The sequence below is a fragment of the Molossus molossus genome, unplaced genomic scaffold (assembly GCF_014108415.1).
Source record: "Molossus molossus isolate mMolMol1 unplaced genomic scaffold, mMolMol1.p scaffold_m16_p_5, whole genome shotgun sequence".
NCBI classification, from domain to species: domain Eukaryota; kingdom Metazoa; phylum Chordata; class Mammalia; order Chiroptera; family Molossidae; genus Molossus; species Molossus molossus.
The window spans coordinates 114297372-114323766 of record NW_023425388.1 but is presented as its reverse complement, the minus strand read 5'-3'; the positions used below and the strand labels follow the sequence as shown (position 1 = coordinate 114323766).

Genomic DNA, 26395 nt, shown 5'->3' with positions numbered 1-26395 from the left:
AGCTGAAGTTTTATCATTAAGAACAAATGCTGCCAATTGTTTCCCTTGAAGATTATAGCCTCACTTTGTTCATTTTTCTCAGGAAAATTTTTGCCACTGTCATGAACAACTAGTTGTTGGTCATTCTTTCAAGTAAAAGTGGTGATGCAGGAACAAGTGGTGATGCATGGCGATTAGCTGAGCTTGAACTCAGTCTCACAGTGATTTTTTTCCTAGATAACCCTCATATTTTGGTATCAACAGAAGTATTTTCTATGTATTTCTCATCTTGTTATATAGACTGTTTTAAAAGATGTGTACTTAAGAGGCAAGATTTAATAAAATTAATGTGTACTTTTTCAAGAACATTTTTAACATTCTTTAAAAAATTTTTTTTTCCTTTATTGATTTTACAGAGAGAGGAAGTGAGAGGGAGAGAGAGATAGAAACATGGGTGAGAGAGAACATCAATTGGCTGCCTCCTGCATACCCCCCACTGGGGATCCGGCCCACAACCTGGGCATGTGTCCTGACTGGGAATTGAACCAGCGACCTCTTGGTGCATGGTTGATGCTCAACCACTGAGCCGCACCGGCCAGACAGTTTTTAACATTCTTAAAGTGTAACTGATATTAAAATTTTTTTTTTTTTAAGTGTATGTGGCAGTTAATACAATAACCAGTATGAGTGAGAAAGTAGTACTGCCTGCTTTGTTTCATGCTAAGGCCCTAGCAGTTTTGCCCACCATTGCTTTTTGTGGTATTACTACAGATAAAGCCTTAGAAATATTATGAAAATACTTCTTTGAAAATTGCTGCTTTACTGCTTTAAAATTCCCAGAGATTTATTTGTGTTGCTAATTATAAATTCAACTATGGAAAATAATAAAAAATTGCATGTTTTCATTTAAGAAAAACCTGTAAGATATGTCATGTTCTTTGTAGTTTTTAAGTGTTGGAATTATATTTAAATGAAATTTCATAAAATGGTAATCTCATGTGTATATTGGAATTACTAATTTTATTTTTTTGTTGTTTCATTGTTAGTCCTCCTCACCCAAGTATATTTTTTCCATTGATTTTTAGAGAGTGGAAGGAATGGGGGGAGAGAAATAGATGTGAGAGACACATTGATTGGTTGTCTCCTATACATGTCCCAGTGGGGCCAGAGATCAACTGCAACCCAGGTAGTATGTGTGCTTGACTGGGAATTGAACCCGAGACCCTTCGGTGTGCATGTCTCTGCTCTAACCACTGAGTGAGCCACACTGGCCAGGGTGATTACTAATACTTTTAAATTAGCTTTGAATTATATAGCAAGCAAAAGTTGTAGTTTCATGATAAAGTTATTAATTCAGGGTTAAATGTAAAATCTTAGAACAGCAGTCATTCAATAAAATGACATTTCTCAGAAATGGTTATAGTATTTTATAAGACTAAATCATTTAATGATTTCTAATAATGCAATGTGGGAAAGTATTTCTTAACTTAATGACACGTTTTTCATTAATATGTAAATTATTTAATATAATAATCAGTATACTTCTGTGGCTTTGAATGCTGTTTGATATTTGCCTAATTGATTTTAAAATTGGTTTTGTAATGTTTTCTGGTCAACTGATTTTTAGATTCTGACCTTTTGTCTTTTAAAAACATTTTAAAGGGCAAAACTCTTACAGCTATTGCAGTAATTCTCACCAACTTCCATGATGGTAAACCTCTTCCTATTGAAAGAACGAAAAAAAATCAACTGAAGAAGGTAAAGTTTTAGTAAATGTTTTCTCTGAAATCTTTGGTTTAGTGTTAAACCTTTTAATTTGGTTATTAAGAAATATTTGCCAAAAAATTGATAATGTGCAGTGTTTTTAGAGATGTCATGAGTGGCCTCTCTCATGTGTTGCTGATAAGAATGAAAATCGATACCTGATTCTTGAGGGCATTTTGGTAATTTGTATCAATAACCTTGAAAATGTTTATAATCTTTGACTCAATAATGCCATTTTAAAGAAATTGCCTAAAGAAGTTACCAGAGGTCGGGGTTCGGCTGCCTGAGAGATCCTGAAAGCCCTGGACATCATCTCTTCCCATCTCAAGATGGATAACAAGAAACGCCTGGCCTGTGCCGTCATCCGCTTCCTACATGACCAGCTGCGGCACGGAGGGCTCTCATCTGATGCCAGGAGAGTTTGGAAGTTGCAATCCAGTGCCTGGAGACTGCTTTTGGGGTGACAGTGGAAGACAGCGACTTTGCACTTCCTCAGACTCTTCCAGAAATGTTTGAAGCTGCAGCAGGCAAGGGCCAGGAGATGCCACAGAACCTGAGGAGTCCCGAGCGAACCCCACCTTCGGAAGAGGACTCAGCTGAGGCAGAACGCCTCAAAACTGAAGGAAATGAACAGATGAAAGTTGAGAACTTTGAGGCCGCCGTGCACTTCTACGGGAAAGCCATCGAGCTCAATCCTGCAAACGCCGTTTATTTCTGTAACGGAGCTGCAGCCTACAGCAAATTGGGGAATTACACGGGGCCGTGCAGGACTGCGAACGGGCCATCTGCATAGGCCCTTCCTACAGCAAAGCATATGGGAGCATGGGCCTGGCGCTCTCCAGCTTGAACAAACACACGGAGGCCGTGGCCTACTACAAGAAGGCCCTGGAGCTGGACCCCGACAACGAAACATACAAGTCCAATCTCAAGATAGCGGAACTAAAGCTGAGAGACACACCCAGTCCCACGGGAGGGGTCGGCAGCTTTGACATCGCGGGCTTGCTGAACAACCCTGGCTTCATGAGCATGGCATCAAACCTGATGAACAACCCCCAAGTTCAGCAGCTCATGTCTGGGATGATTTCCGGCAGCCACAACCCCTTGGGGACTCCTGGCACCAGCCCCTCGCAGAATGACCTTGCCAGTCTCATCCAGGCTGGCCAGCAGTTCGCTCAGCAGATGCAGCAGCAGAAGCCAGAGTTGATTGAGCAGCTTCGAAGTCAGATCCGAAGTCGGACGCCCAGTGCCAGCAATGATGACCAGCAGGAATGACCACCCACCCATTCCAGTGCCATTGGGTTCTTCCCCGCTGACTGGATCCTCCACACGTTCTGCCATTTTCTCCCATTGGATTGCCAGAGAGGGAAAAAGAAAAAGAAAAATTGGACCTGCATGAGACGGATTTTTATGCTTTTTATTTTTTCCCTTCACCCTCTCCTCCCTTTTTGTACTCCCTCATGGTTCCCGGACCCTAATCGAAATAGAGCCAGCAAGCTGTGAACGCAGACCAGCACCGATCTCCAAAAACCCAGTCACTAAAGTATTTTCTAGAAAAAAAAAAAAAAAAGTTACCAGAAATGTATTTTTTCCAAAGATAAAAGTATAAGTCCTCCTCCCCATAGTGTCATTTTAAATTAAAAATGAAATACTACCTCTCAGTAAGGTAACAGTTCAATTATAATGTAGATATAAAATGTAATACTGTTACACAAAACTACAGAATTCTATTTTTGAAGAATTCTTTCATGATACTTTTTAGTTAAAAAGGGGGGTGGCAGGGCCAGGTAGGTGCACATCTGTGTATAGTGTTTGAGTCTTCATTTTGTAAATACATTTTTATGTATGTCTAAGTGTAAGTTATACACTGTATGTGCCATTAATAGTGATAATTATGTCCTAGTGATGAGAATATGGGTGACTTTTGACATTTAATTTATATATACTTATATATATAACATATGTATGCCTACTATATTTATATTTCTAAGAATGAAAGTGAATTTGTTTTATGAAAAAAATAAATGTTATTAAAATGAAAGCAAAATTTTTATTTTAGATTTCAAAGAGATTGCACACCAGTTTCCTGCCACTGCTTATTGAGATTCTGTTTTATTAATTTCTGTACTTAGTTGCATTTCCTTCTTTGTACTTTTATTGGGAGTTTAACTCTGTTATTAACATCTGAGATTCAATTCCCTACTGTGAATAGTCCAATGCTTTACATCCTGTTCTTTTCACATTTAGTTACTAAAATGAAAGAATAGCATCTAAGACTATTTACAGCTTCAAAGTCAGTTATCAATTTAAAACTTATCTATTATCAGTAAAACTTTTTCTTCCATTAGAAGGGGATGGATCTTCTTTTAACCACATTTTTAGTAAATCCTAACTGTAATGGGATTTTATAACATGTTTAAAATTATGTTTTTTAAAACAAAAATTAAATATATTTTCTTAGCCCTAATTTTCAGCAAAAATTACTTGTACTCCTGTCCACCAATCCTGCCCTCCATTCTGAGGTTTTAATTTACAATATGACAACAACATCACCTACCTTTCTTTTTAAACTGCAAGAATTAATTTAATTAAACCCCATTATATTTGTCATTCCTACCTACAGAATCAAGTCAAGAATTAGACATAAGATGGGAGGAGCCCTTCCTTTCTGGACTCAGTTAAAAGTATTCTCATGAAGAAGTGTGATGTTTTACTGTTATGAAGTTTTTGTACTCGTGTACATTGATGCGTTTTGAAACAAAAGGGTACACGTGGAGGGAAGAGGAAAAGTCCGCTTGACAGGAAAATGCTGGCAGAGTGAGGGGAGAGGGCGGCGAGGGCAGCCTCGTGAGAGACCTGGTGTTTGCCGACGGCTCGTGTTGAGTGTGTAGTCTGAGAATTTCTTTTAGTCCCATAGTGACTCCTCCCATTTCATGAATGTTTCTCCTAGTAACTAATGTGCCATTTATAACTGAGGTTTGCTTTTGTATTCCTTTTGAAAGGTAAAGACCAGCTAGTTTTCTTTTTCATAGTACCTGTGAAAAACTTTTAATCAATTTGTGTAATTTTTGTTTCACTTAATGCACCTTTCTCCTTTGCTCCAGGGTAGGGTAACGATTTAAACAGTCTTTATTATGTAAAATAAAGGAATATAAAATAGGATGCATTTTAAGCTTACTTAAAACTGACAGCAATACCATAAGAAATGTCTTTTCATCCAGGAATGTAGTATTAACGGTGAATCTGTGAAACTTGGAGGGAACAATACCAGTGAAAAGACAGATGGACTAAACAAAGGTAAACTTTAATTTTGAATATGACCCCATATTTCATCGAGATTTTTCTAATTTAGTTATGTAATTCCAGCTCTGGCTCTGCACTGTACAAAAACTTTCTGTCTCTTTTTCTGAAGAAGTTCATGAGGGCTGATAGTCAGGAAATACTCCATCCAGGAGGTGGTGATTGGGTGATAGTATACCAGGCAGAGGAGCTGAGGAAGAGCATTTCTCGTTGAGAAACATAGCCTGTGAAAGGCCTGAAAAACATGGTATTTATAATGTGATGTGCACGGATAGCGGCACATGAGGAAGCTAGGTTGGAAACAAATTCTGAAGTCAGAGGATAAATAAAGAGATCTCTGGATTTAGTAGTTATATGGCTGGATTAAAAACTTCACAAAATTAATTTCTGAAGATTGGTTAGAGCAGAACAGGCTGAAAATATTTTAAAGTAATAGTAGGTGAAGAATTGGAAATACAACGGTGTGCTATTTGTACTTTGGTATGTTTGAAATAGGAGAGATAAACAGAAAAAAGCAGTTGGAAAGGGTTGCAGAATTGAGGACTTCTTTATTTGGCCTGTTTTTTTGTTTAAGAAAGAAATCCATGGCCCTGGCCAGTTTGGCTCAATGGTTAGACCGTCGGACCATGGACCAGAGAGTCCTGGGTCCGGTTACTGCTAAGGGCACGCACCTCCTTTGCAGTTTGTCCCTGGCCCCGGTTGAGGTCGTGTGGGTGGCAGCCACTTGATATGTGTCTCTCACATGGATGTTTCTCTCTTTCTCTTCCTCCCACTCTATCTGAAGATAAATGTAAAAATGTCCTCGAGTGAGGATAACAAAAGGAGAGAAATCCATGGATAGGAAGATTTTGAATACAATTTGTAGGCCTGTGGGAGGAAATGAGATCAAGAGAATAGGCAAATGAGTTAGCATTAGAAGGAAAGAAAAGTATGGTTCAGGAAAAATGGAGATATTTGAGGGAGTAAAATGGTTGAAAAATTTGGAGTTTATAGAGGATGACATCTGATTTTCTCTGTAACATGATGCACGTTATCTGCTGGGAGTAAAAGGGGTTAAAAATCTAGGCAAAGGTCCAGTGTAGATCATTCTGGTGAGTGGGCAGGGAGACTGATACATAAAGGAGTTGCTAAGTGACACGAGGTGACAGCTGAGACTTGAAAATGTAAATTTGTAATGCCATCTACTCACTGTTATTTCCAGCAGCTCTCAGCTGCCTTGGTACAGCAGGAAGTCCAGTCATTGTGCACATTGCCTGGGTGACTACAGGGAAAATACTGGGTACAAAAAAATTGAAGGTGCTTTTTAGTGAGAAAAAACTACGATAAGAAACAAGTAGAGTAGCTGGCTGATTGAAAGAACAGGAATGAAGATACTGAGAAGTTGAAAATCAATAAAGAAATTTAAAAAATAAGTTGTAGTATTGAGTTGGAAAACCAGGGTTTTAAGAAAGATACTACTAGTCTAAGAATTTACTAATATTTTGTATATTTGTCCTTTTCTTTGAAATGGAAGGATCTAGATGTAGCGGAGAACCCAGTATTTCAGATGTCAAGAGAAAGAATAAATATCCTAAGTCAGAATTGTGTAGCTTCCGCTCCAAAAGGTAAACTCTTATGGTTTGATTATATGTAATATATTTATTTAAACTCTTTCTCCATTTTTTATATATAGGAGAGATGACCATTATATCTGAGTTACATAATGCTTTTAAATACATTCTTTTATTTGAAACTGACAAAAATCACTGTGACTTAGGCAGGTAGACTCTTCTCCTTTTACAGGTGAAGAAAAGTAGTAATCTATAGAATAAGTGAATTGGTAACTTTTTTTTACTTGTCTGAAGGTGACTGGCAGCAATGGCTAGTTAGTCATGCTGCTGACTTACCTCCACAGGCTTGTTAGCACACCAGTGCGTTGATCATTTTTAATCCTCTTTCTACCCCTTTTTTCTTTCATACAGGATCTAAGATCTAGCTTCTGGGTTTCTATTTTTGTTAAACTCTAGAAGAGCTTTATGAATCTGAGGACATGAAACTGACATTTATTGGATGCTGCCCTCTTTGCTCATCTCACTCCTCACTTGGCGTTAGTGGGGATGAGACATGATGAGGTCATCTGTGGGGAGTATCACGTTAATGTCGTCTAGAGGGAACAGTCGTTAAAACATAATGTCTCTCTGATCTCAGTCTGAATCTGCTAACATCGCAGATGCTATTTGCCTCTGAAGCAGATGTAAACACTTGGCTTTGGTTGTGTTGTGTCCACCGTCAGTACTTGTTGCGTGACCTCAGCTCTGAGTGTCTTTAGCTGTTTCACCAACAGAGATGCAGAGCTGGGGCTCTGTTAATTGTTCTTTATCATTGAAACCTGCATGTACTGAGCACAGAACCAGGACTCAGTTTTCCTCTCAAATATCAAATCTTACAACTCTGAGCTGACCAGGAAACTGGTTAACAGCCTATTAGGTGGACCAGATCAGATGAAAGGACATAGAAATAATAACAATGAGGACGTGGGAAAAAGTAGAAACAGCCAACACACACATCACACCTCATGCATGTGCTCTCACTGCACAGCAGGCACTGTTCCAGGGCTTTGTTTGCACGACAGATGTGACCCAGTGGTGGCTGTGTCTTTGTTTCTGTTTTCCAAACGGAGAAACTGAGGTGCTGAAGACTAGACATCTTACCTGGAGTCACATAGCAAGTATGTGGCACAGTGGGGGTTTGAATCTGTGCGGTCTGACTCCATAGCCCGTTGTTCTTGGGCGGTTAACCACTGTACTGTACTTTTCTACACAAAACTTAAAAATTTTTTATTGTGAAAGAATTATATTTTTTCCTTTTAGCTGCTTATTTCATTATATTGGAAGTGTTTTCCTTGATACGAGTCATTTCTTTCATTTCTTTTTTGTTCTATTTTTATAGAAGTGTTTTAATTGAATTGAACTCAGTATTGAAATGACTACTATTTTAGAATGGGTAATTTTTTCAAACTTATTTTAATAATAATGGCAGTGCATTTTGTATCATAAATGCATCTGGTTATGAAAGCAAGATGCAATATACAGATCATGTATGATAGAAATGTACACTTGAAACCTATATGGCCCTATTAACCAGTGTCACCCTAATAAATTTAACAATAAAAAAAACCAAAATGCTTTTAACAAATTTGACTTTCATTTGTCAAATAAAGTTTCAGTTGCATTTTTTTCAAAATATAAACAGGAAACACAAAAAAGAATTTGTATTGCATTTATTAAACAGGTTATTATTTATAATCATTTTGTTTTGGATTGATTAAAAGTTTGTATATACTTAATTTTAGAAGAAAAACTGCTGTCCAGTATACTGAAAGCAGCGATTCAGAGGAAATTGAAACTAGTGAATTGCCACAGAAAATGAAAGGTAATATGAAATGGATTTGATTTGATGTTATGCTTTATATTCTAATTTCTTTGTGTGAGCAATTTTATATTTGGTTATTTGTAGGCAAACTGAAAAATGCACAATCAGAGACCAAAAGCAGAATAAAAGGTATGTATACACATCTCACTATCTATAATCTGCACTTAAAAATTATTAAAGAAAAACCTCATTTATTTGTATCTCTCAAACTTAGAATTATTTAGTAATAAGTCTTGTTTACATATGAACTATTCATGGAACTTACTAGGTGTGTTAATCGAATGAGGCAAATTGAAAGAACAGTTTCAAAATAAAAGAGAAAATATTTAAATCAACTTTAAGCAAAACAAAATGATTTTTTACTACTTATAAAATGACTTCAATAAAGCCCTGTTCATATCTATCTAAATTGTGATTTTAAAAGTAGGGTGGGAGTATATTCTTGGAAATTATTTTTCACATTTTCATACAAATGTAAGAATAATGAGTATTTTTAGTTTTTCCTATATATTATTTTAAAAAGTTTTTTTTTTTTTTTTTTTTAATCCTCACCCGAGGATATTTTTTCATTTTTTGTACAGATAGAGTGGAGGGAGAGAGAGGAAGGAGAGAGAGAGAGAAACATCGACGTGAAGGGACACATCGAGTGGCTGCCACCCGCACGACCAACCAAGGCCGGGGACAAACTGCAACCGGAGTACATGCCCTTAGCGGGAACCGAACCCGGGTCTCTCCGGACCGCAGGCCGACACTCTAACCGCTGAGCCAAACTGGCCAGGGCTTTTTTTTTTTTTTTAATTGATTTGAGAGAGAGAGGAAGGGAGAGGGAGAGAGAGATAAAAACATCGATGAGAGAGAACATCGATGGGCCACCTCCTACATGCGCCTCACTGGGGATCAGGCCCACAGCCTGGGCATGTGTCCTGACCGGAAATCGAACTGGTGACCTCTTGGTATATGGGCTGATGTTCAATCACTGAGCCACAATGGCTGGACTTTCCTATATCTTTAAAACGTAGTGTTTTCTTTTCCGCTAAATCAGGTCATATTATATTTCTAATTAGTTGAGAAATCGAATTGCATTTGGAAAATACTCCTCACCATTGATTGAACTGAAAATTTGGCATCCTTTTCATTGGAAGTCAGACAACTGTTTCCTTGAAAAAAAATTCTCCTTTTACCTGGGAGCTGAATCACTTTGCATATGGCTTCTGCTTTTACATCTCTTCCTCAGGAAAAGTAACAGTTTATCACTAATAACTACATACCCTCTCTGAGCTAGGAAGATATACTTAGTATCAGAAGAGGCAATTTTACCAGGCATTCTTTTATTCTTTTTTTTTTTTTAATCCTCATCCGAGGACATTTTTCCATTTTTTGTTCAGATAGAGTAGGTGGGAATGAGAGGAAGAGAGAGAGAGAGAGAGAGAGAAAGAGAAACATCAGCATGAAAGGGACACATCAAGTGGCTGCCACCCACACAACCCAACCAGGGCCAGGGACAAACTGCAACCAAGGTACATGCCCTTAGTGGGAACCGAACCCGGGTCTCTCTGGACCACAGGCCGATGCTCTAACTGCTGAGCCAAACCGGCCAGGGCTCTTTTTTCAATAATATATGCTCTTTTTTTTATCCTCACCTGAGGACATTTTTCCATTTTTTTGTTCAGGTAGAGTGGGGGGTGGGGGGAGAGGAACAAAGAGATAGAGAGAAACATCGATGTGAAGGGACACATCGAGTAGCTGCCACCCGCACAACCGACCAGGGCCGGGAACAAACTGCAACCGAGGTACGCGCCCTTAGCGGGAACCGAACCCGGGTCTCTCTGTACCGCAGGCCGACGCTCTAACCGCTGAGCCAAACCGGCCAGGGCTGCTCTTAAGGTAGTATGGAAGTGGTATTCTATTTTCTATCCTCAGAAAGTACCTGTGACTAAGCACAGGAGAGAATGTTTTCAGATATCTTAATGATTTTGTGGTTTTTCCTTCAGCAGGATCTTCTAAGGTTAAAGAAGATACAGAGTTTGCATGTGCACTTACTTCACCTACCCCTGCAACAAAGAAGAAAATGTTGAAAAAAGGTCAGTAAATCTGTTTTTTTTTTTAGCTTTTGTTTTGTTTGCTTATTTTTCTTCAATAAAAAATTAAATGAGAAAAGTTACAAAACCATATTATAAGAAGTTTAGAAAGTAGAGAAAGTAAAAAATACATACTCCCATTAAAAAAAAAGTGTTTTGATTTCTGTTCAATACCATTTTTTATTTATTTTAGTTAGGTCAGAAATTGATGGGAGGTCTCTTAGTCATCTCAGTAGCAGAGCTATTTCTTCTAGTGAAGGCACAGACCTATATATGGCTGCTTTAAAAACTTAATTTAGTTTGGATTAATTAAAATTATAATAAAGATTTACTACTTGGTATAAGTAGAATTTGCTTTTCACTTAAGAATGTTAGTGATTATTATTTATTACATTTTGTATTTTGTAATAGGAAAACAACACTGCTTAGGAGTATAAATATTTGAGATGGAAAGAGCTTGAACTAGGATTAAGGAGATTTGGGACAACTTCTCTGTCTGTATCATAGTCTCTATTTTACATGTTTCAGATACAACAGACACATGCATTTTCATGGAACTTAGGCCTAATAATGGGCAAAACATAAAATTAATAAACACATAATTATAGGTAATGAGTGCTGTGAAATAAATAAAGGGGACTGACTAGCCCTGCCTGGTTGCAACGGTTAGAGCATCGGCCCATGGACTTTAGAGTCCTGGATTCGATTCTCGGTCAAGGACATGTACCTAGGTTGCAGGTTCAATCCCCAACCCCGGGGTCGAGCAGGAGGCAACCAATCGATGTGTCTCTCTCACATCAGTGTTTCTTTCTCTCTCTCCCTTCTTTCCACTCTATCTAAAAATCAATGGAAAAATATTCTCAGATAAGGATTAAAGAAATAAAGTAAACTAAAGGGGATCGTGAAATAAAGATTGACCGAAGGAGCCTGTTTAAGAAGGTGATATTTGAGCTAACACAGAATGATGAAAAAGAGCTAACTTTTGGTCTAGGAATAGAAAATGAAGGGATTCATATTATTTTTGACCCTAATTTTAGGAATTTCAAGAAATGTTTAATTCATTTGAGATAGAATTAAGTTCACGCACAAAATCCATTTCTGTTGCAGACATATAATGCTAATACAGGAGAGAAACTTAAAAAAATCATAGCTATGATAAAATCAAAATAAACATTTCTGGAAGAGAAACAGAATAGAAACAAAAATCAGTGATTGGAGACAGAAGACATATATTGCGGTCAATAGTAATTTCTTAAATAAGATACACAAAGGCATAGGAAAAGTTTAATTAAATTCAACAGCATTTAAAATTTCCACGCATCAATAGGCATGATAAACATTGAAAAATGTTAAGACTGAAGAAGATACTTGTGATAAGTATAACTTAACAAAGGATTAATATCTAGAATATGTAAAGAACCCTCTATAAGTCAATTAGAAAAATACAGTACAACAGGGGAATAGCCACTAAGAATATAAATGTACAATTCTTGGAAAGAAAACGCAAATAACCAATAAACATAGGAAAATATATATAGATTCAATCATTGGCGAAATGCAAATGAAAGGAACAGTGAGACTGCACGGTTTCACCCATCATATTTACCAACATTAAAGATCTCGGCGCAAAGGGTAGGCAACACGAGCATGAGGAACTCCGCGCACTGTAGGTGGGATTGTGAACACAGTGCAGAGCAGCCAGACCAAATACCATGAAGCTAAAGATAGACCACCTAGAACTCTATAGATATGTACAAGGAGACATGAAAAAATAGATTTCATTGATGCACTACTTTAGTGAAATATTGGAAATAATGTAAATACTCCCCAGTAAGGGACTTGAAAATAAAAGGGTGTCTTTCCATAGGCTGCCTGAGTGTCCTGGGAGCATGGCGGCTGGCTCCCCTCAGAGGGAGTGATCAGAGGGAGGCAGAGAGTGGGGGAGGGAGAGGGGGAGCATGAGCGGGCTTCTGAGGAAGAGAAGCTGCATTTTTTATAACTTAATATATAACTTGATATATCACTTCTGAGATACCTGTTGGTCACACAGACCAGCCCTGGTAGAGTGTGGGATGGGACTACACAAGGTTGTGACTGTCAGGAAGTGGATTGTCACTGGGATCCATCTTGGTGTCTGGCTACCACATTAACTATGGTACAAATTCAGAAAATTGCACAAAACAAATGTTCACGTCAATGAATAATTGAATGAATATCAATAGATATTCCAAACTTCCTCCTTGTGCCCCCTTCCAATCATAATCTTCTATCTCCCCCATGAATAGTTGTTATCTAGATATTTAGTTGTTTAAAGTGGCAAGGTAAAAATCTAGTTACTATTACTACATCATAACTGGAAGCGAAATCCATCTGCTTCATTTTAGTTCTTCCTAATTTCTTTTTTCATAGAGGCACATTATTGTTATTTCTTTATTGACTTCATATATATTTGTGCAAAAAAACCCCTAATGTTAGTGCATTGATTTATTTTTTCAGGAGCATCTGCAGTGGAGGGTTCAAAGAAAACTGATGTAGAGAGACCAAGAACAACACTGATCATCTGTCCACTTTCTGTGTTAAGCAACTGGATTGTAAGTCTTCACAGCTTTTTAAAAATGTGAAATAGCCCTGGCTGTTTGGCTCAGCAGTTAGAGCGTCGGCCTGTGGGCCAGCGATTCTTACCACTCAGCAGTCTTCTGGCCAGGGCATCACTTGTTTTATAACAGCTTGTAACATGTAGTGAGCTCCTAGGTGCTCAGTTTGTCCCTAATTTGTTTTTATAGATTTTCTCATTTAATTCTACAACTGTTCTCATTTTCCAGGTGAACAAATTGAATCACAGAGAATTAAGTAATTTGCTAATAAATGATGGAGCTAGGAAATGATCTCCAACATTCTAACTCTAGAACCTATGCTTTTAAGGCAACCTGCCAGAACAATTTCTTTCTTCCAGATTGCGTGGCTGTTCTAAGACATTGCATTGGAATGGAACCTCTTTATGTGTTATGTGTAAGGAGCAGCTTGGCTATGTTTCCTGTCCAGTTTGAGCTTCATGCTGCATGTTGTAATGGAATAGTGACAATACTCTTACACACTCTGTTGTAAGCGCTGTAAACATAAAGACCACTGGATACGGACTTCCTGTTGTCACCTCTAAGATTATCTGCTCCTCTTGTGAGCTCCCCTCTCGTCTGAGAGCGGGGAGGGGCCCTGCTCTCTGTGAGACCAGCACCTCAGTCCTCATCAGAGTCCAGCTCTTCTGGCCTCTGCATTTATCTGTCATTTCCCCTGCCTGGTTACTCAGCCTGTCCCCTGTGACTCCTTGGTGACACATACTTAGATCTTTTTCATTTTTAAATACTTTCTCTGGATTGTCTTACATTTAAGTTGCTACTCTGCTACTTTCTTTCACTGTCATACCTCTTGGGATTTAATTTTCACTTTTGCTTACTAACCTCTTAACTCATTGTAATCTGGTTTCTACACTAATTCTCTAAATTACATTGGAAAAGATTAGTAGTTATTGTCTAATTGTCAAAGTTCATGACTTCTGTAATGTCTTTTTGACTTTATATAGCTTTGCTTGCTTTTTTTCTTATAATGTTTTTATTATTTAGTTATTTTTTTAAAGAGAAAGGAAGGGGGAGGGAGAGAGAGAGAGAAATATCGATTGGCTGCCCTGACTGGGAATCAAACCAGGACCTCTCAGTCCATGGGATGGCGTTCAGTCCACTGAGCCACACTGGCTGGGCTAGCCTTGCTTTCTTTGATTTATCTTTTTATTGTAAGTTTTGTTGTATTTATTTATTTTTAAATTAGTCCTTCTTGTGATTAGTGTACCATTTTCCCTCTGCACCAAAATGAGTTTTAGTTCTCTCTTGCTCTTTTTTTAATTCCAACATAATTATGCCTTTTCTTTTAATGTGTTGTCTGTCATGGGAAAGGCAATCCACGGGTACTTGAAAGGCATTTTCACCGGGAGGTTTATAAGTATTAATGGAGGTTTAAACAACAGAATTGATTTCTTAAGATCTTGCAGTGTGGATATGTATTTAAAAAATGGGTACTCCTGGTGCTGAGCACACAGCAGTGTGCTGTGGAGCTGCGCACCTGTATGATTTTGTTAACCAGGGTCACCTCAGTAAATTCAGTAAAAAGGGGAAGGAAAAGAGGAGGAAGGTTGAATTCACACTAAAAAAATAAATAAAAATGGGTACTCAGTGTTTTACTATTTTATATTTAGAAAGCAACAAAAGTGTTGGTAATGTAAACGTCAGGAAGGAAGCCTTGGCAAAATCTTGCCTGCTATGTTATGGAAAAGCTGATTTCTAAAGGAATGAGGGGGGGGTTGGGCTTATAGGGGTTTCTAGCCAAGAATTAGAATTTTATAATCTTTCAACAAGCTATTATCTTCCTGGCCCCCAAGTAAATGACCTGGCACCCGAATGAGCAGGCCAGAACTATCTTATCTCCGCTTGTTTGTCTTCGTGCGTGGGCAAGACCCAGTTAAAGGGTTCAGGTGCCAGTCTCACCTCCACCACTGTTTCTGGATGTTAAGGTCATGAATTTATCCTCCCTGTGTAAAATGAAACAATAGCACCTATTTTATTCACACATAGACATATAACCTAGAACTTTGACTAGAAACTCAATATTATAGTTCTCTTTCTCCAGAAGAGTTAGTTTTTTCTATTTCAAGTTTAAACCTTCCACAAATATGTTCTGTTCCATTTCAAGGCAGTTCCACCGATCCAGTTTTCTACACTGGTTTCATTCTCCTTTTCTTTTCTGCCAGATTTCTTGATAACATTTTCTGTGTTTTCATCTTTATTCCTCCATGTTTTATCCTTTGTTCTCTTTTTGCCTTTACTATTTCAGGTTTCATTCTCCTTTCAAGCCCACAGTGGTCCAGCTTTTGCTCCTCCCCTCTACGGAGACTTTGTGAGGCCTTCAGTGACCTCACCGTCTCCCTGTCCAGGGAGTTCTCTCCTCTCTTCCTCTGCCCTGATCTGGTTCCACTGTTTTGTAAGCTGACTGTAAACCTTGTAAAGAGAGGGAATGAACATACATTTTAAAATTTTAAATTGGTTTTGTATTTCTTCCTGAAACTTTGATGTTCTTTGGTCTCTCCCATAATTTTGTGTTCTACCCCATCTTGCTGACCACTGTTTTTCTCCACCTCTACTTTTCTCCCGTGGTTCCTATTTAGTCTGCCTTTTCCCCCCCTTAAAGCATGGTATATATTTTTAAACATTATGATAAATTTTAATGAAATCTTCATTTACTCATCAGGATTCAAGAATTTTAAAATTTTCTCTCTTTTTTTTTTTTTTACTGGAACATTTTTTTTTTTCTTTTTATCCTCACCCGAGGACATTTTTCCACTTTTTGTTCAGATAGAGCGGGAGGGAGAGAGAGGAAGAGAGAGAGAGAGAAACATCGATGTGAAGGGACACATCGAGTGGCTGCCACCCACACGACCAACCAGGGCCGGGGACTAACTGCAACCGAGGTACGTGCCCTTAGTGGGAACCGAACCCGGGTCTCTCTGTACCGCAGGCCGACGCTCCAACCGCTGAGCCAAACCGGCCAGGGCTACTGGAACATTTTGAATAATATCCCAGAAATCATGTCATATCTCCCAGTAGATGGAAGCATAAGCCTGATCTTTATTTTTTATTTTTATTTTTTTTAAATAAGGTAAAGGATTTATTTCTTTATGTTACATTAAGCAAGTCCAGAGACCTGCAAATCAAAGCTGGTCTGCTGTTCTCATGCTATTTCATCATCAGTGTCACCTCATAGTCCTACGATGGTTAAAGCAACTCCAATCATTGCGTCACATAGGTAGGAGGATGGGAAAATGGCAGAAGAGAGCCCATTCCAGCTAAGAGCTTTCTAAAAATTCCACAGAATTATATTTTACATCTAACTGGCTACTTGTATCACCAAGGTCGACCGGAAAATGTGGCTCTGTAAGCGAGATATGTTGCCACAGCCCTCGCTATATGGGTTCTGTTTATAAGGGTGATTGGGAAAAGTATGATTCAGAAAGCTGTACTACAACAGATAAGCTTCCTTTTTTAGGGAGTTCATGTTCCAGCAGGAACAATTAGATAACCAATAAGAATACAAAAAGGTAGTTTCAGATGGTAGTAAGCTCTGTTAAGAAAACAGAACACAATGTTGAAATATAGAAGGTGATGGGAGCGCAGTGTGGATTGGGAGGACAAAACGTTCTTGAGAAGAACAAGTTCTAAAAACCCTTCTAATTTTGACATGCTGTGATTTGAGGTATCTGAGCAATCACCCCCACCCTCATAAAAGAGGATAGTGATAATAAGGCGGTTTTTTATAAACAAAATAGGTCTTCTTTTTCTAAACTCTTAATTCCTCTTATTATTTTCAACCCCATCAGATGGGCATAAAGGATGTATCAGATTCTTTCAGGTGCAAGAGAGAAAACCTATTCAAATGGATTAATCATGAAGGAAGTGTAGCATCTTATAGAGCTGGAAGTCCAGAATAAGGGTGAGCTCAGTGGTTAAGTTGATTCAGCAGCTCTGTTATGTCATCAAGGACTTGGGCTTTTCCTGATTCTTGCCTCTGACATTTCCTCCACCCTCTCCTTCACCCCCGCAGTCACCAGACTATTGTCCCTGTCCATCAGTTCTCTTTTTTTATTTCTTTTTTGCTCAATTCCTTTATACCCACCCCTACCACTCCCACCCTCAACCAGAGCTGCCTGCCTCCTCTATGAGCCTGTCTCCATTTTACATTTAAGTTCATTAGATTTTACATATGAGTGATATCATATGGTACTTGTCCTTCTCTGACTGGCTTATTTCACTTAGCATAATGTTTTCCAGGTCCATCCATGCTGTTGCAAAGGGTAAAATGTTCTTCCTTTTTATGGCCAAGTAGTATTCCATTGTGTAAGTGTACCACAGCTTTTTTATTCACTCATCTACTGATGGACACTTGAACTGCTTCCAAATCTTGGCTATTGTAAATAGCACTGCAATGGACATAAGGGTGCATATATTCTTTTGAATTAGTGTTTTGGGTTTCTTTGGATGTATTTCCAGAAGTGGAATTGCTAGGTCATAAGGCAATTCCATTTTTAATTTTTTGAGGTAACTCCATACTGCTTTCCACAGTGGCTGCACCAACCTGCATTCCCTTCAAGAGTGCACAAAGGTTCCCTTTTGTCCACATCCTCTCCAACACTTGTTTGTTGATTTTCTGATGATAGCCATTCTGACAGGTGTGAGGTGATATTGTGGTGTTAATTTGCATTTCTCTGATGATTAGTGATGTTGAACAATTTTGTATGTCTGTTGGCCATCTGTATGTCTTCTTTGGAGAAGTGTCTATTCAGGTCCTTGGCCCTTTTTTTTTAAAATCTTTATTGTTGAAAGTATTACAGATGTTCCCCCATTGACCCCCTCCTCCCCACTCCCAGGCCTTTCCTGCTTTCCCCAAACTATTGTCTGTGTCCATTATTTATGCACATATGCATTTAAGTTCTTTGGTTTACCTCTTCCCAATCTCCCATCCCCTTTCCTCTGAGGATTGTTTGAGTGTTTTTTGGTGTTGAGTTTTCTAAGTTTTTTATAAACCCTTATCAAATGTATGGGCAAATATATTCTCACATTCAGTGATCTTTTCATTTTGTTGATGGTTTCCATTTCTGTGCAAAATCTTTTTAGTTTGATGTAGTCCAATTTGTTTGTTTTTTCTTCTTCTTAACATTTAATTAGCCCTTTAACATTTCTTATAATATAAACTTCTTTAGTTTTTTTCTTGTCTGGGAAGCTCTTTATTTCTCCTTTAATTTTGAATGATAGCCTTTCTGGGTAAACTAGCCTTGGTTATGTAGGTCGTTGCTTTTTCATCACTTTTAGTATTTCATGTCAATCTCTTCTTGGCCTGAAATGTTTCTGTTGAGAAATCACCTGACAGTTTTACAGGAGCTCCCTTGTAGGTAACTGACTGCCTTTCTCTTGTGGATTTTAAGAATATGTCTTTAACTTTTGCCATTTTAATTATGATGTGTCTTGGTGTGGGCCTCTGGTTTCATTTTGTTTGGGACTGTCTGTGCTTCCTGGACTTGTATGTCTTTTTTCTTCACCAGATTAGGGAAGTTTTTAGTCATTATTTCTTCAACTTGGTTCTCAACCCCTTGCTTTCTCTTCTTCTTTTAGTATCTCTATGATGCAGATGTTGTTATGCTTCATGTTTTCCCAGAGGTCTCTTAAACTATGCTCGCTTTTTTTTTAATCCTCACCCGAGGATTTTGTTCCATTTATCTTCAGATAGAGTGGGAGCAAGGAAAGAAGAGAGGGCGAGAGAGAGAGACTCTGAGAGAAAGAGAAACATCGATGTGAGAGAGACACATCAATTGATTGCCTCCCTCATGACTTCAACTAGGGCTGGGGACTGAACTGCAACTGAGGTACGTGCCCTTGACTGGAATCGAACCCACGACTCTTTGGTCTTCGGGCTGATGCTCTAACTGCTGAGCCAAACTGGTCAGGGCTATACTATCCTCATTTTTAAAAATTCTTTTTCTTTTTGTTGTTTTGATTAGGTGTTTTTTTTCTATCTTGTCTTTCAAATCGCTGATTTGATCCTCTGCTTAATTGAGCCTACTGTTTATTCCTTCTAGTGTATTCTTTATCTCAGACATGACATTCTTCATTTCTGAATCGTACTTTTTTATGGTTTCTATATCCTTTTTTCATGCTGTTGAGCATCCTTATAGTCATTACTCTGAACTCTATATCTGATAAATTACCTCCGTTTCTTTTAGCTCCTCTTCTGGAGAATTCTCTTGTTCCTTCATGAGGCCTATTTCTTTGTCTCCCTCTTTTGGGCTGCCTCTTTGTGTTTGTTCATATGTATTAGGTAGATCTGCTTTGACTTCCAGTCTTGGTAGGGTGGTGTTATGTAGTAAGTGACCTGTGGGGCCTAATGATGCAGTCTTCTTGATCACCTGAGCTGGGTGCTCTAAGAATGTTTCTTGTGTGTGTGTTATGTGGGTCCTCTTGTTGTAATTGAGTCTTGATTGCTGTTGTACCATTCGTGGGTGGGATTGACCCTCAGGCTGGCTGGTGGTGAGGCTCAACCCCCAACACAATATGCAGGCTGCTGTGCAGGTGCTGATCACATGAAGCAGAGTTTGCTCAGCAGGGTCTGGCGCCTGCCAAGATATCCCTGTGGATATGCTACTTGTGAAGCTTATTGGATCCTGCTCTGTTCTTGTCTGGAACTGGCCACTGGTTGTATTAGTTCTGGACCTTTTCAGAGGGTCTCTGGTGCAGGCCAGTTGTCAGATGTTGTTTGTGACTGGCTTAGGGCAGCCTGTTTGGAGCTATCAGTGATCCACAGCTTGTGACTCCCTCTGTTGAGCCTGGGTGCATGTAGAAAGGACCAAACTGTGCACCAAGGTCTACTTTTACTAGCACTGGTCCCAGGAGCAGGTCAGGCAAAGATTCAAAGCACCCAGAGATCTGTCTCTGCCTGCAGGCTGTCTGTTGGGCTCAGTCACTTGAACAGTTTCGGGCTGTACTCTCAGCTGGGCTTAAGCTATAGGGTGGGCCAAGAGGGATAGCAGTGGGTGGGGCTATTGCTTTGCCCCAGGCAGATGCTGCATGAAGGTAGTGCTCTGCCTGAGAAAAATGGCTTCTGCAATGTGGGAGAATGACTCAGCACAGGGGTCCTCGTAACTGACCGCTCAGCCTTCTCCCCAGAGCCACCAACCCCTGTCTCTCTTCATACAGGTCTAGTCCACTCTGCTCTCCCTCTGCCAGAGCCCAGGGTGAGTGGCTGTGAACAAAATGTTGTGGTTTGGCTCTCTAAGAGGGTGCGCGCGTTTTAGTTGTCTCTCCTTGGCAGTCAGAAACCCTGCTGCTTTTCACAGCCAAGTGTTATGTGGACGCCTTTCCCAGTTCTAGTGGTCTGGGCTGGGGAGCCCAGCTTGAGGATTAGACCCCAGATTTTTCAGGGGGAACCACCTGCAGCTGACATATCCCTCCAGAACATCAGCTGCCACCATGAGAACCTAGCCAGTCCTCTCACGCTTCTGCACTTCCTACCTGTCTTCATGTGGCCTCTTCTGTTTTTTTTTTTTTTTTATCCTCACCCGAGGACATTTTTCCATTTTTTGCACAGATAGAGTGGGATGGAGAGAGAGGAAGAGAGAGAGAGAGAGAAACATCGACGTGAAAGAGACACATCGAGTGGCTGCCACCCGCACGACCAACCAGGGCCGGGGACAAACTGCAACCGAGGTACGTGCCCTTAGCGGGAACCGAACCCGGGTCTCTCCGGACCGCAGGCCGATGCTCTAACCGCTGAGCCAAACCGGCCAGGGCCATGTGGCTTCTTCTGTAAGGTTTTTGTAATAAGCTTCTCTCCACCTAATCTTGAGTTGGTTATTCAGTTTGATTTTTCTGTACTTTAGTTGTGATTCCAGTTTGCTCCCGGGAGGATGTGAGTGTAGCTTCCACGTAGTCTGCTGCCATGTTGAATCCGCAAGCCTGCTCTTTTATGTATTGGTGCTCTGCAGGCTCTGTTTTCTCACTGTGCGTGTTCTCCTTAGAAAATCTTAACCACTTCTGTAGCTTCATGTACTGTCTATTGAAAACTTTAAAGTCCATATCTACAGTTACATTATAGGCCAATATTACATTTTCCTAATACACTTCTTATTCACATTTTCTGTAGTAACCCAAAATTTTATATCTAAAATGATACTCATTATCTCTTTCTTATCTTTATACCTGCTTTGCCTTCTTTATTTTAATCTTCCCTATGTCTTTATCACAGTTTTCCTAGACAGTCATTTTAAGTTATGGTAGATTCTTTATCACACAGGATTATCTTTTATGAAGATAATCCATATTTAATTAGTCCTCAAGCTCCACCAGTTCCTTCTGTTCTTTCTTTTCTTCTTTTTTTTTAATCCTCACCCGAAGACATTTTTTAATATTTAGTTCAGATAGAGTGGGAGGGGGAGAGAGAGAGAGAGAGAGAGGGAGAGAGAAACATCGACGTGAAAAGGGCACATTGAGTGGTTGCTGCCTGCACGACTCAACCAGGGCCGGGGACAAACTGCAACCGAGGTACATTTCCTTAGTGGGAACCGAACCTGGGTCTCTCTGGACCGCAGGCTGATGCTCTAACCGCTGAGCCAAACCAGCCAGGGCCACACCTGTTCTTTTCATTCTGTTCTTATGACATCCTGGTTTAGGGCTTCATCATCTCTGACCTAAATGGTTTCCTAGCTGTTTCTTCTTGGAGTCTTCCGTCTTTATTCTAATCGTGTGTGTGTATGTGTGTGTGTGTGTGTGTGTGTGTGTGTGTGTGTGTTTGGCTTGGACTCACCCACATATATTGTTTTCATGTTTAAAAAAAAAACCTTAAGTTTTTTATCAAGGAGAACAGGGACCAGTTCTTACTTTTTATTTTTAGCTGCACTACCCTTCTGTTTCATACCTGGCACCTAGCAGGCCTGCAGTGAATGAAAGTGGATACTGTGTGTGAATCTTTGCCTGCTGTCTTGAAAATGCTGTTTGCTGTTCTTTTACGGTTTAATTTTGATATTTTTAAGTCTACTAAGTAACTGGAGGAAGCATTAAAGATCCTGTGTGTTAAAATATTAAATTTAAAAAATTAATTACTGTTTTAAAGTGGCTGCTAATTGGTAGGTCCAGGCAAAATTTATGTAATGTATTATAGTATATGTGCCAGTTTTCTTGACAGTAAAATAATATTAGTACTATTATCACTGTTGCTATTTTAGTTTTAGATTGCATGAAACTTGAGTTTGTCATTTTAGTAGTATGATTTGTGACACTACCAAGACAGTGCTTCTTATACATATATTAAACCTGACACTAATCTGCTCATTATTTAAAATATTTCCAATTTTCTTTTAGGACCAGTTTGGACAACATATAAAATCAGATGTGCACTTGAATTTTTATGTTTATTATGGTCCTGATCGTATTAGAGACCCGACTTTGCTTTCAAAACAGGATATTGTTTTGACTACATATAATATTTTAACTCATGACTATGGAGTAAGTATGCTGATACTCAGAGACTTTCAGAAGTTTAAGAAATATGCTTTAGCCAGGCCGGTGGTGCTCAGTGGTTAGAACGTCGGTCTATGCACAAAAGGGTCACAGGTTTGATTCCTGGTCAAAGGCATGTACCTGGGCTGCGGGTTTGATCCCTGGCCCCAGTTGGTGTGTGTGTGGGAGGCAGCCAATCAGTGTGTCTCTCTCACATTGATGTTTCTCTCTCTGTCTCTCTCCCTCTTCTTTACCTCTCCCCCTCCCTCTCTCCCTGACTCCCTTCTACTCTCTCTAAAAATCAGTGCAAATAAACATCCTCAGGTGAGGATTAAGAGAAAATAAATATGCTTCAGGTTTCTAAAGTGTTCTAAAATTTATACTCTTTTTTTTCTTTCTAAATACTTAAGAATATATAGTAAATAGGAATTATGATTTAATATTTTGCCAAAAATAAAAGATTGGCCTTTCTTTAAATATTAATTCAGGAATATTTTCCATTTAGAGCACTTGAATTTAAAATTTTTAATTTGAATTGTAATTACGTCTATATAACAATTTGTACATGAACTTTGTTTTGAATATTCTAGAATTTTGTTTTCTATCACAATGATTGGACTGATTGTGTCAGTTTCAAAAATAAGCTTTTTTGTAGCTGAAATTTGTGAGTTTCCCAGTTTATTTAGAAATCTAATTGTTGTTTGCCTATAATTCCAGTCGTTAAGTTAAATTTTTTTTTTTTATCCTCACTCAAGGACATTTTTCCATTTTTTGTTCAGCCAGAGTGGGAGGGAGAGAGAGGAAGAGAGAGAGAGAGAAACATCGATGTGAAAGGGACATATCGAGTGGCTGCCACCTACATGACCCCAACCAGGGTCGGGGATGAATTGCAATTGTGCCCTTGACTGAAATTGAACCTGCAACTCATTGGTCCACGGGCCGATGCTCTAACCACTGAGAAAACCGGCCAAAGCAAGTTAAAATGTTTTTGAAAATACTTTATTGTCAAAACTTCAATCTTGTGGTAAGAACATTTACATAAAAGAAAGTAGTTATGTTATATTCAAATAATAATCCTTGTAACTGATAATTTTTATATTATCAGTATGTTTTAATCTGAGACAGAGTGGCTCAGTGTATTGAGCCAAGATCACAGAAGAGAATTAGATTAGCTGTGTTTAGATGCTAGCTCTGCTACTTCTGAGCTGTGGCACTTTGAGCTCCATACTTCGCATCTTAGTGCTTCAATTTTCTCAGCTGTAAAAAGAGTAAGACTTCATAAGCTTGTGAATGTCCAATGATTCAATGTATGTAGTGCTTAAAGCAGTACCTATCACATAGTAAGTTGATGTTGAGAATAATAACAACTCTTAGTACATATCAAATTACATTAAATACTATTTTACTTTCTTGTTTTTCATTCATGTGAAACATTTATTTCAGATGAAAGGTGATAGTCCATTACATAGCATACGGTGGCTAAGAGTGATCCTGGATGAAGGACATGCCATTCGAAATCCCAATGCTCAGCAGACTAAGGCTGTGCTTTGTCTAGAAGCAGAAAGAAGATGGGTATTGACAGGTAATGAATTACAGTATTATACTTAAAAAAAATTAATTCCCAAATATGTATTATTAAGTAAGTTAGTGAGGCAACTTTGTAAACTTCAAGTGAATATAAAGACTGTTCCAAAATTAATCATAGAAATCATTTAATAAAATATTTGACTTGTTCAATTTATGGGCACCCACTAGACCTATCCTTGAACCTTGGAGATTCATTAGAAACTTTATTTTTATTTATTTATTTAATTTTTTGGTTAATCCTCACCCGAAGATATTTTTTCATTATTTTTAGGCAGAGTGGAAGGGAGGGAGAGAGAGAGAGAGAGAGAGAGAGAGACATGGATTGGTTGCCTCCTGCACAATCCCGACCAGGGCCGGGGATCAAGTCTGCAATCCAGGCGTGTGTCCTTGACCGGGAATCGAGCTGGAGACCCTGTGGACCACGGGCCAGTGCGCTAACCGCTGAGCATAATTGGCTAGGGCTTATTTATTTTTTGAAAATATTTTTTCTTCATTGATTTTAGAGACAGAGGAAGGGAGAGGGAGAGAGAGGAAGAAACATCGATGAACAAAAACTTCGATTGGCTGCCCCCAAGAGGGATTGGGCTCACAACCTGGGCACGTGCCCAGACTGGGAGTCTAACTGCCGACCTCTTGGTGCATGAGTTGATGCTCAGCCAGTGAGCTACACGGGCCGGGCTCATTAGACGCTTTAATCCTCCATTCGGAATCTTGATTTCTCTACTTCCCATCTTGGAGTCTGTTTGCTTCACTAGAGGATGGGGAAGAGAATATAAACTCAAAATAGTTCTGCCTTCTTGCTAGTGCTGTTGATTTAAAAATCAAATAAACAACTCTTTTTGATAAGGAGAAAGTTGAGTTTACTGGGTCCGTGGTCTTTTTCTTTGTTAGTATGGAAAATGAGAACTAAGCATTAGAGCAAAACTGTGTTTTGAAATTGTGTATATTTCTAACAAGGGATTATAGTCACAGCTTGATAGTGTCCATTTTCACATGTTGTCTCGATTCAGCTAGATGGCTGTACTGATTAGATATTCTGGTTATCTAACTGTAACAATTTCCTGTTATTTTTAGGTACTCCAATTCAGAATTCTTTAAAGGACTTGTGGTCTCTTCTTTCCTTTTTAAAACTGAAACCATTTCTTGATAGAGAGTGGTGGCATAGAACAATACAGCGTCCTGTCACAATGGGAGACGAAGGTGGACTTAGGTAAGTAATTTCATGATAACTGATTAATATTAGCTAAAAGTAACCGTTAGCAGCTTGAAGCAATTTCCACTTTGATTACTGTTTAACTTGGCTGTTGGCTTTCCTCTTCACAAAGTATTCATAGCTTCATGCCTTTGACTTTCAGAACCTAGTGATTCTTGTTTGGGGAGATAAAGATTTCTAACTACCAGTAAGACATAAACTCTCCCCTCCCATGATTCTAGTCAAACAGAAAGAAAAGGTAGCACTTTATGGTCTTTGTATGTTGCCATTACCCCAAAACCACCATTAATAGATTTTAATAGTAACAGGAAAAATCTTAATATGCGCTGAGGGTCCAAAATGCACTCAAGTTTCATAATTTATCTTGTATAGCTTCATATAGTGGAGATTGAACGATGCAATGATGTACGGTGGCATCAACACGGTTTTTACCAGAAAAATTGTTTCTGGTGGAGACAGATACAAGTTGAGAACATAAATAAAATTCAGCTGGGTGATAGCCATTTACAAGGTATTAGGCTAATAAATGTATTTTATGTTTTTTGCCTAGAATACTGGTTTTCAAACAGAGGGTTAGTGGGTTGTGAAATTATTTTAAAAAGAAAGCAACTAGCCCTGGCCCGTTTGGCTCAGCAGTTAGAGCGTCAGCCTGCGGTCCAGAGAGACCTGGGTTCGGTTCCCGCTAAGGGTGTGTACCTCGGTTGCAGTCTGTCCCCGGCCCTGGATGGGTCCTGCGGGTGGCAGCCACTCGATGTGTCCCTTTCACGTTGATGTTTCTCTGTCTCTCTCTCTCCCTTCCTCTCTCTCCCTCCCACTCTATCTGAACAAAAAATGAAAAAATGTCCTCGGGTGAGAATAAAAATAGAAAGCAACTAACATTATAAAGAAAGTGAAATAGAGTAGAAGATTTAAGAAAAAAGCAGAGTGCATCACACATGGTATTTGTGGAATGTTTGTTTCTGTTGTATGTGTGTTTGTTTATA

General features: G+C 39.0%; 2 protein-coding genes across 4 annotated transcripts in view; both read left to right on the top strand.

Annotated features, from left to right (window-relative positions):
* HLTF (helicase like transcription factor) overlaps positions 1–26395 on the top strand; it is a 59471-nt gene that overhangs the window by 15433 nt on the left and 17643 nt on the right. For 2 of the 3 annotated variants that reach the window (XM_036242740.1, XM_036242738.1), the window contains exons 8-17: positions 1642–1737; positions 4962–5037; positions 6554–6644; positions 8372–8451; positions 8536–8580; positions 10443–10532; positions 13026–13120; positions 22475–22618; positions 24056–24194; positions 25274–25409. In XM_036242740.1, the coding sequence (XP_036098633.1) occupies positions 1642–1737; positions 4962–5037; positions 6554–6644; positions 8372–8451; positions 8536–8580; positions 10443–10532; positions 13026–13120; positions 22475–22618; positions 24056–24194; positions 25274–25409 (992 nt within the window). The remainder of the gene's footprint in view (positions 1–1641; positions 1738–4961; positions 5038–6553; positions 6645–8371; positions 8452–8535; positions 8581–10442; positions 10533–13025; positions 13121–22474; positions 22619–24055; positions 24195–25273; positions 25410–26395) is intronic. The other variant, XM_036242739.1, reaches the window with a different exon arrangement.
* Positions 1975–3165, top strand: LOC118617118 (small glutamine-rich tetratricopeptide repeat-containing protein alpha-like). The gene is given in 3 exon segments (XM_036242742.1): positions 1975–2151; positions 2154–2495; positions 2498–3165. Coding segments are annotated over 3 exon segments (939 nt in total). The 5' UTR covers positions 1975–2072; the 3' UTR covers positions 3016–3165.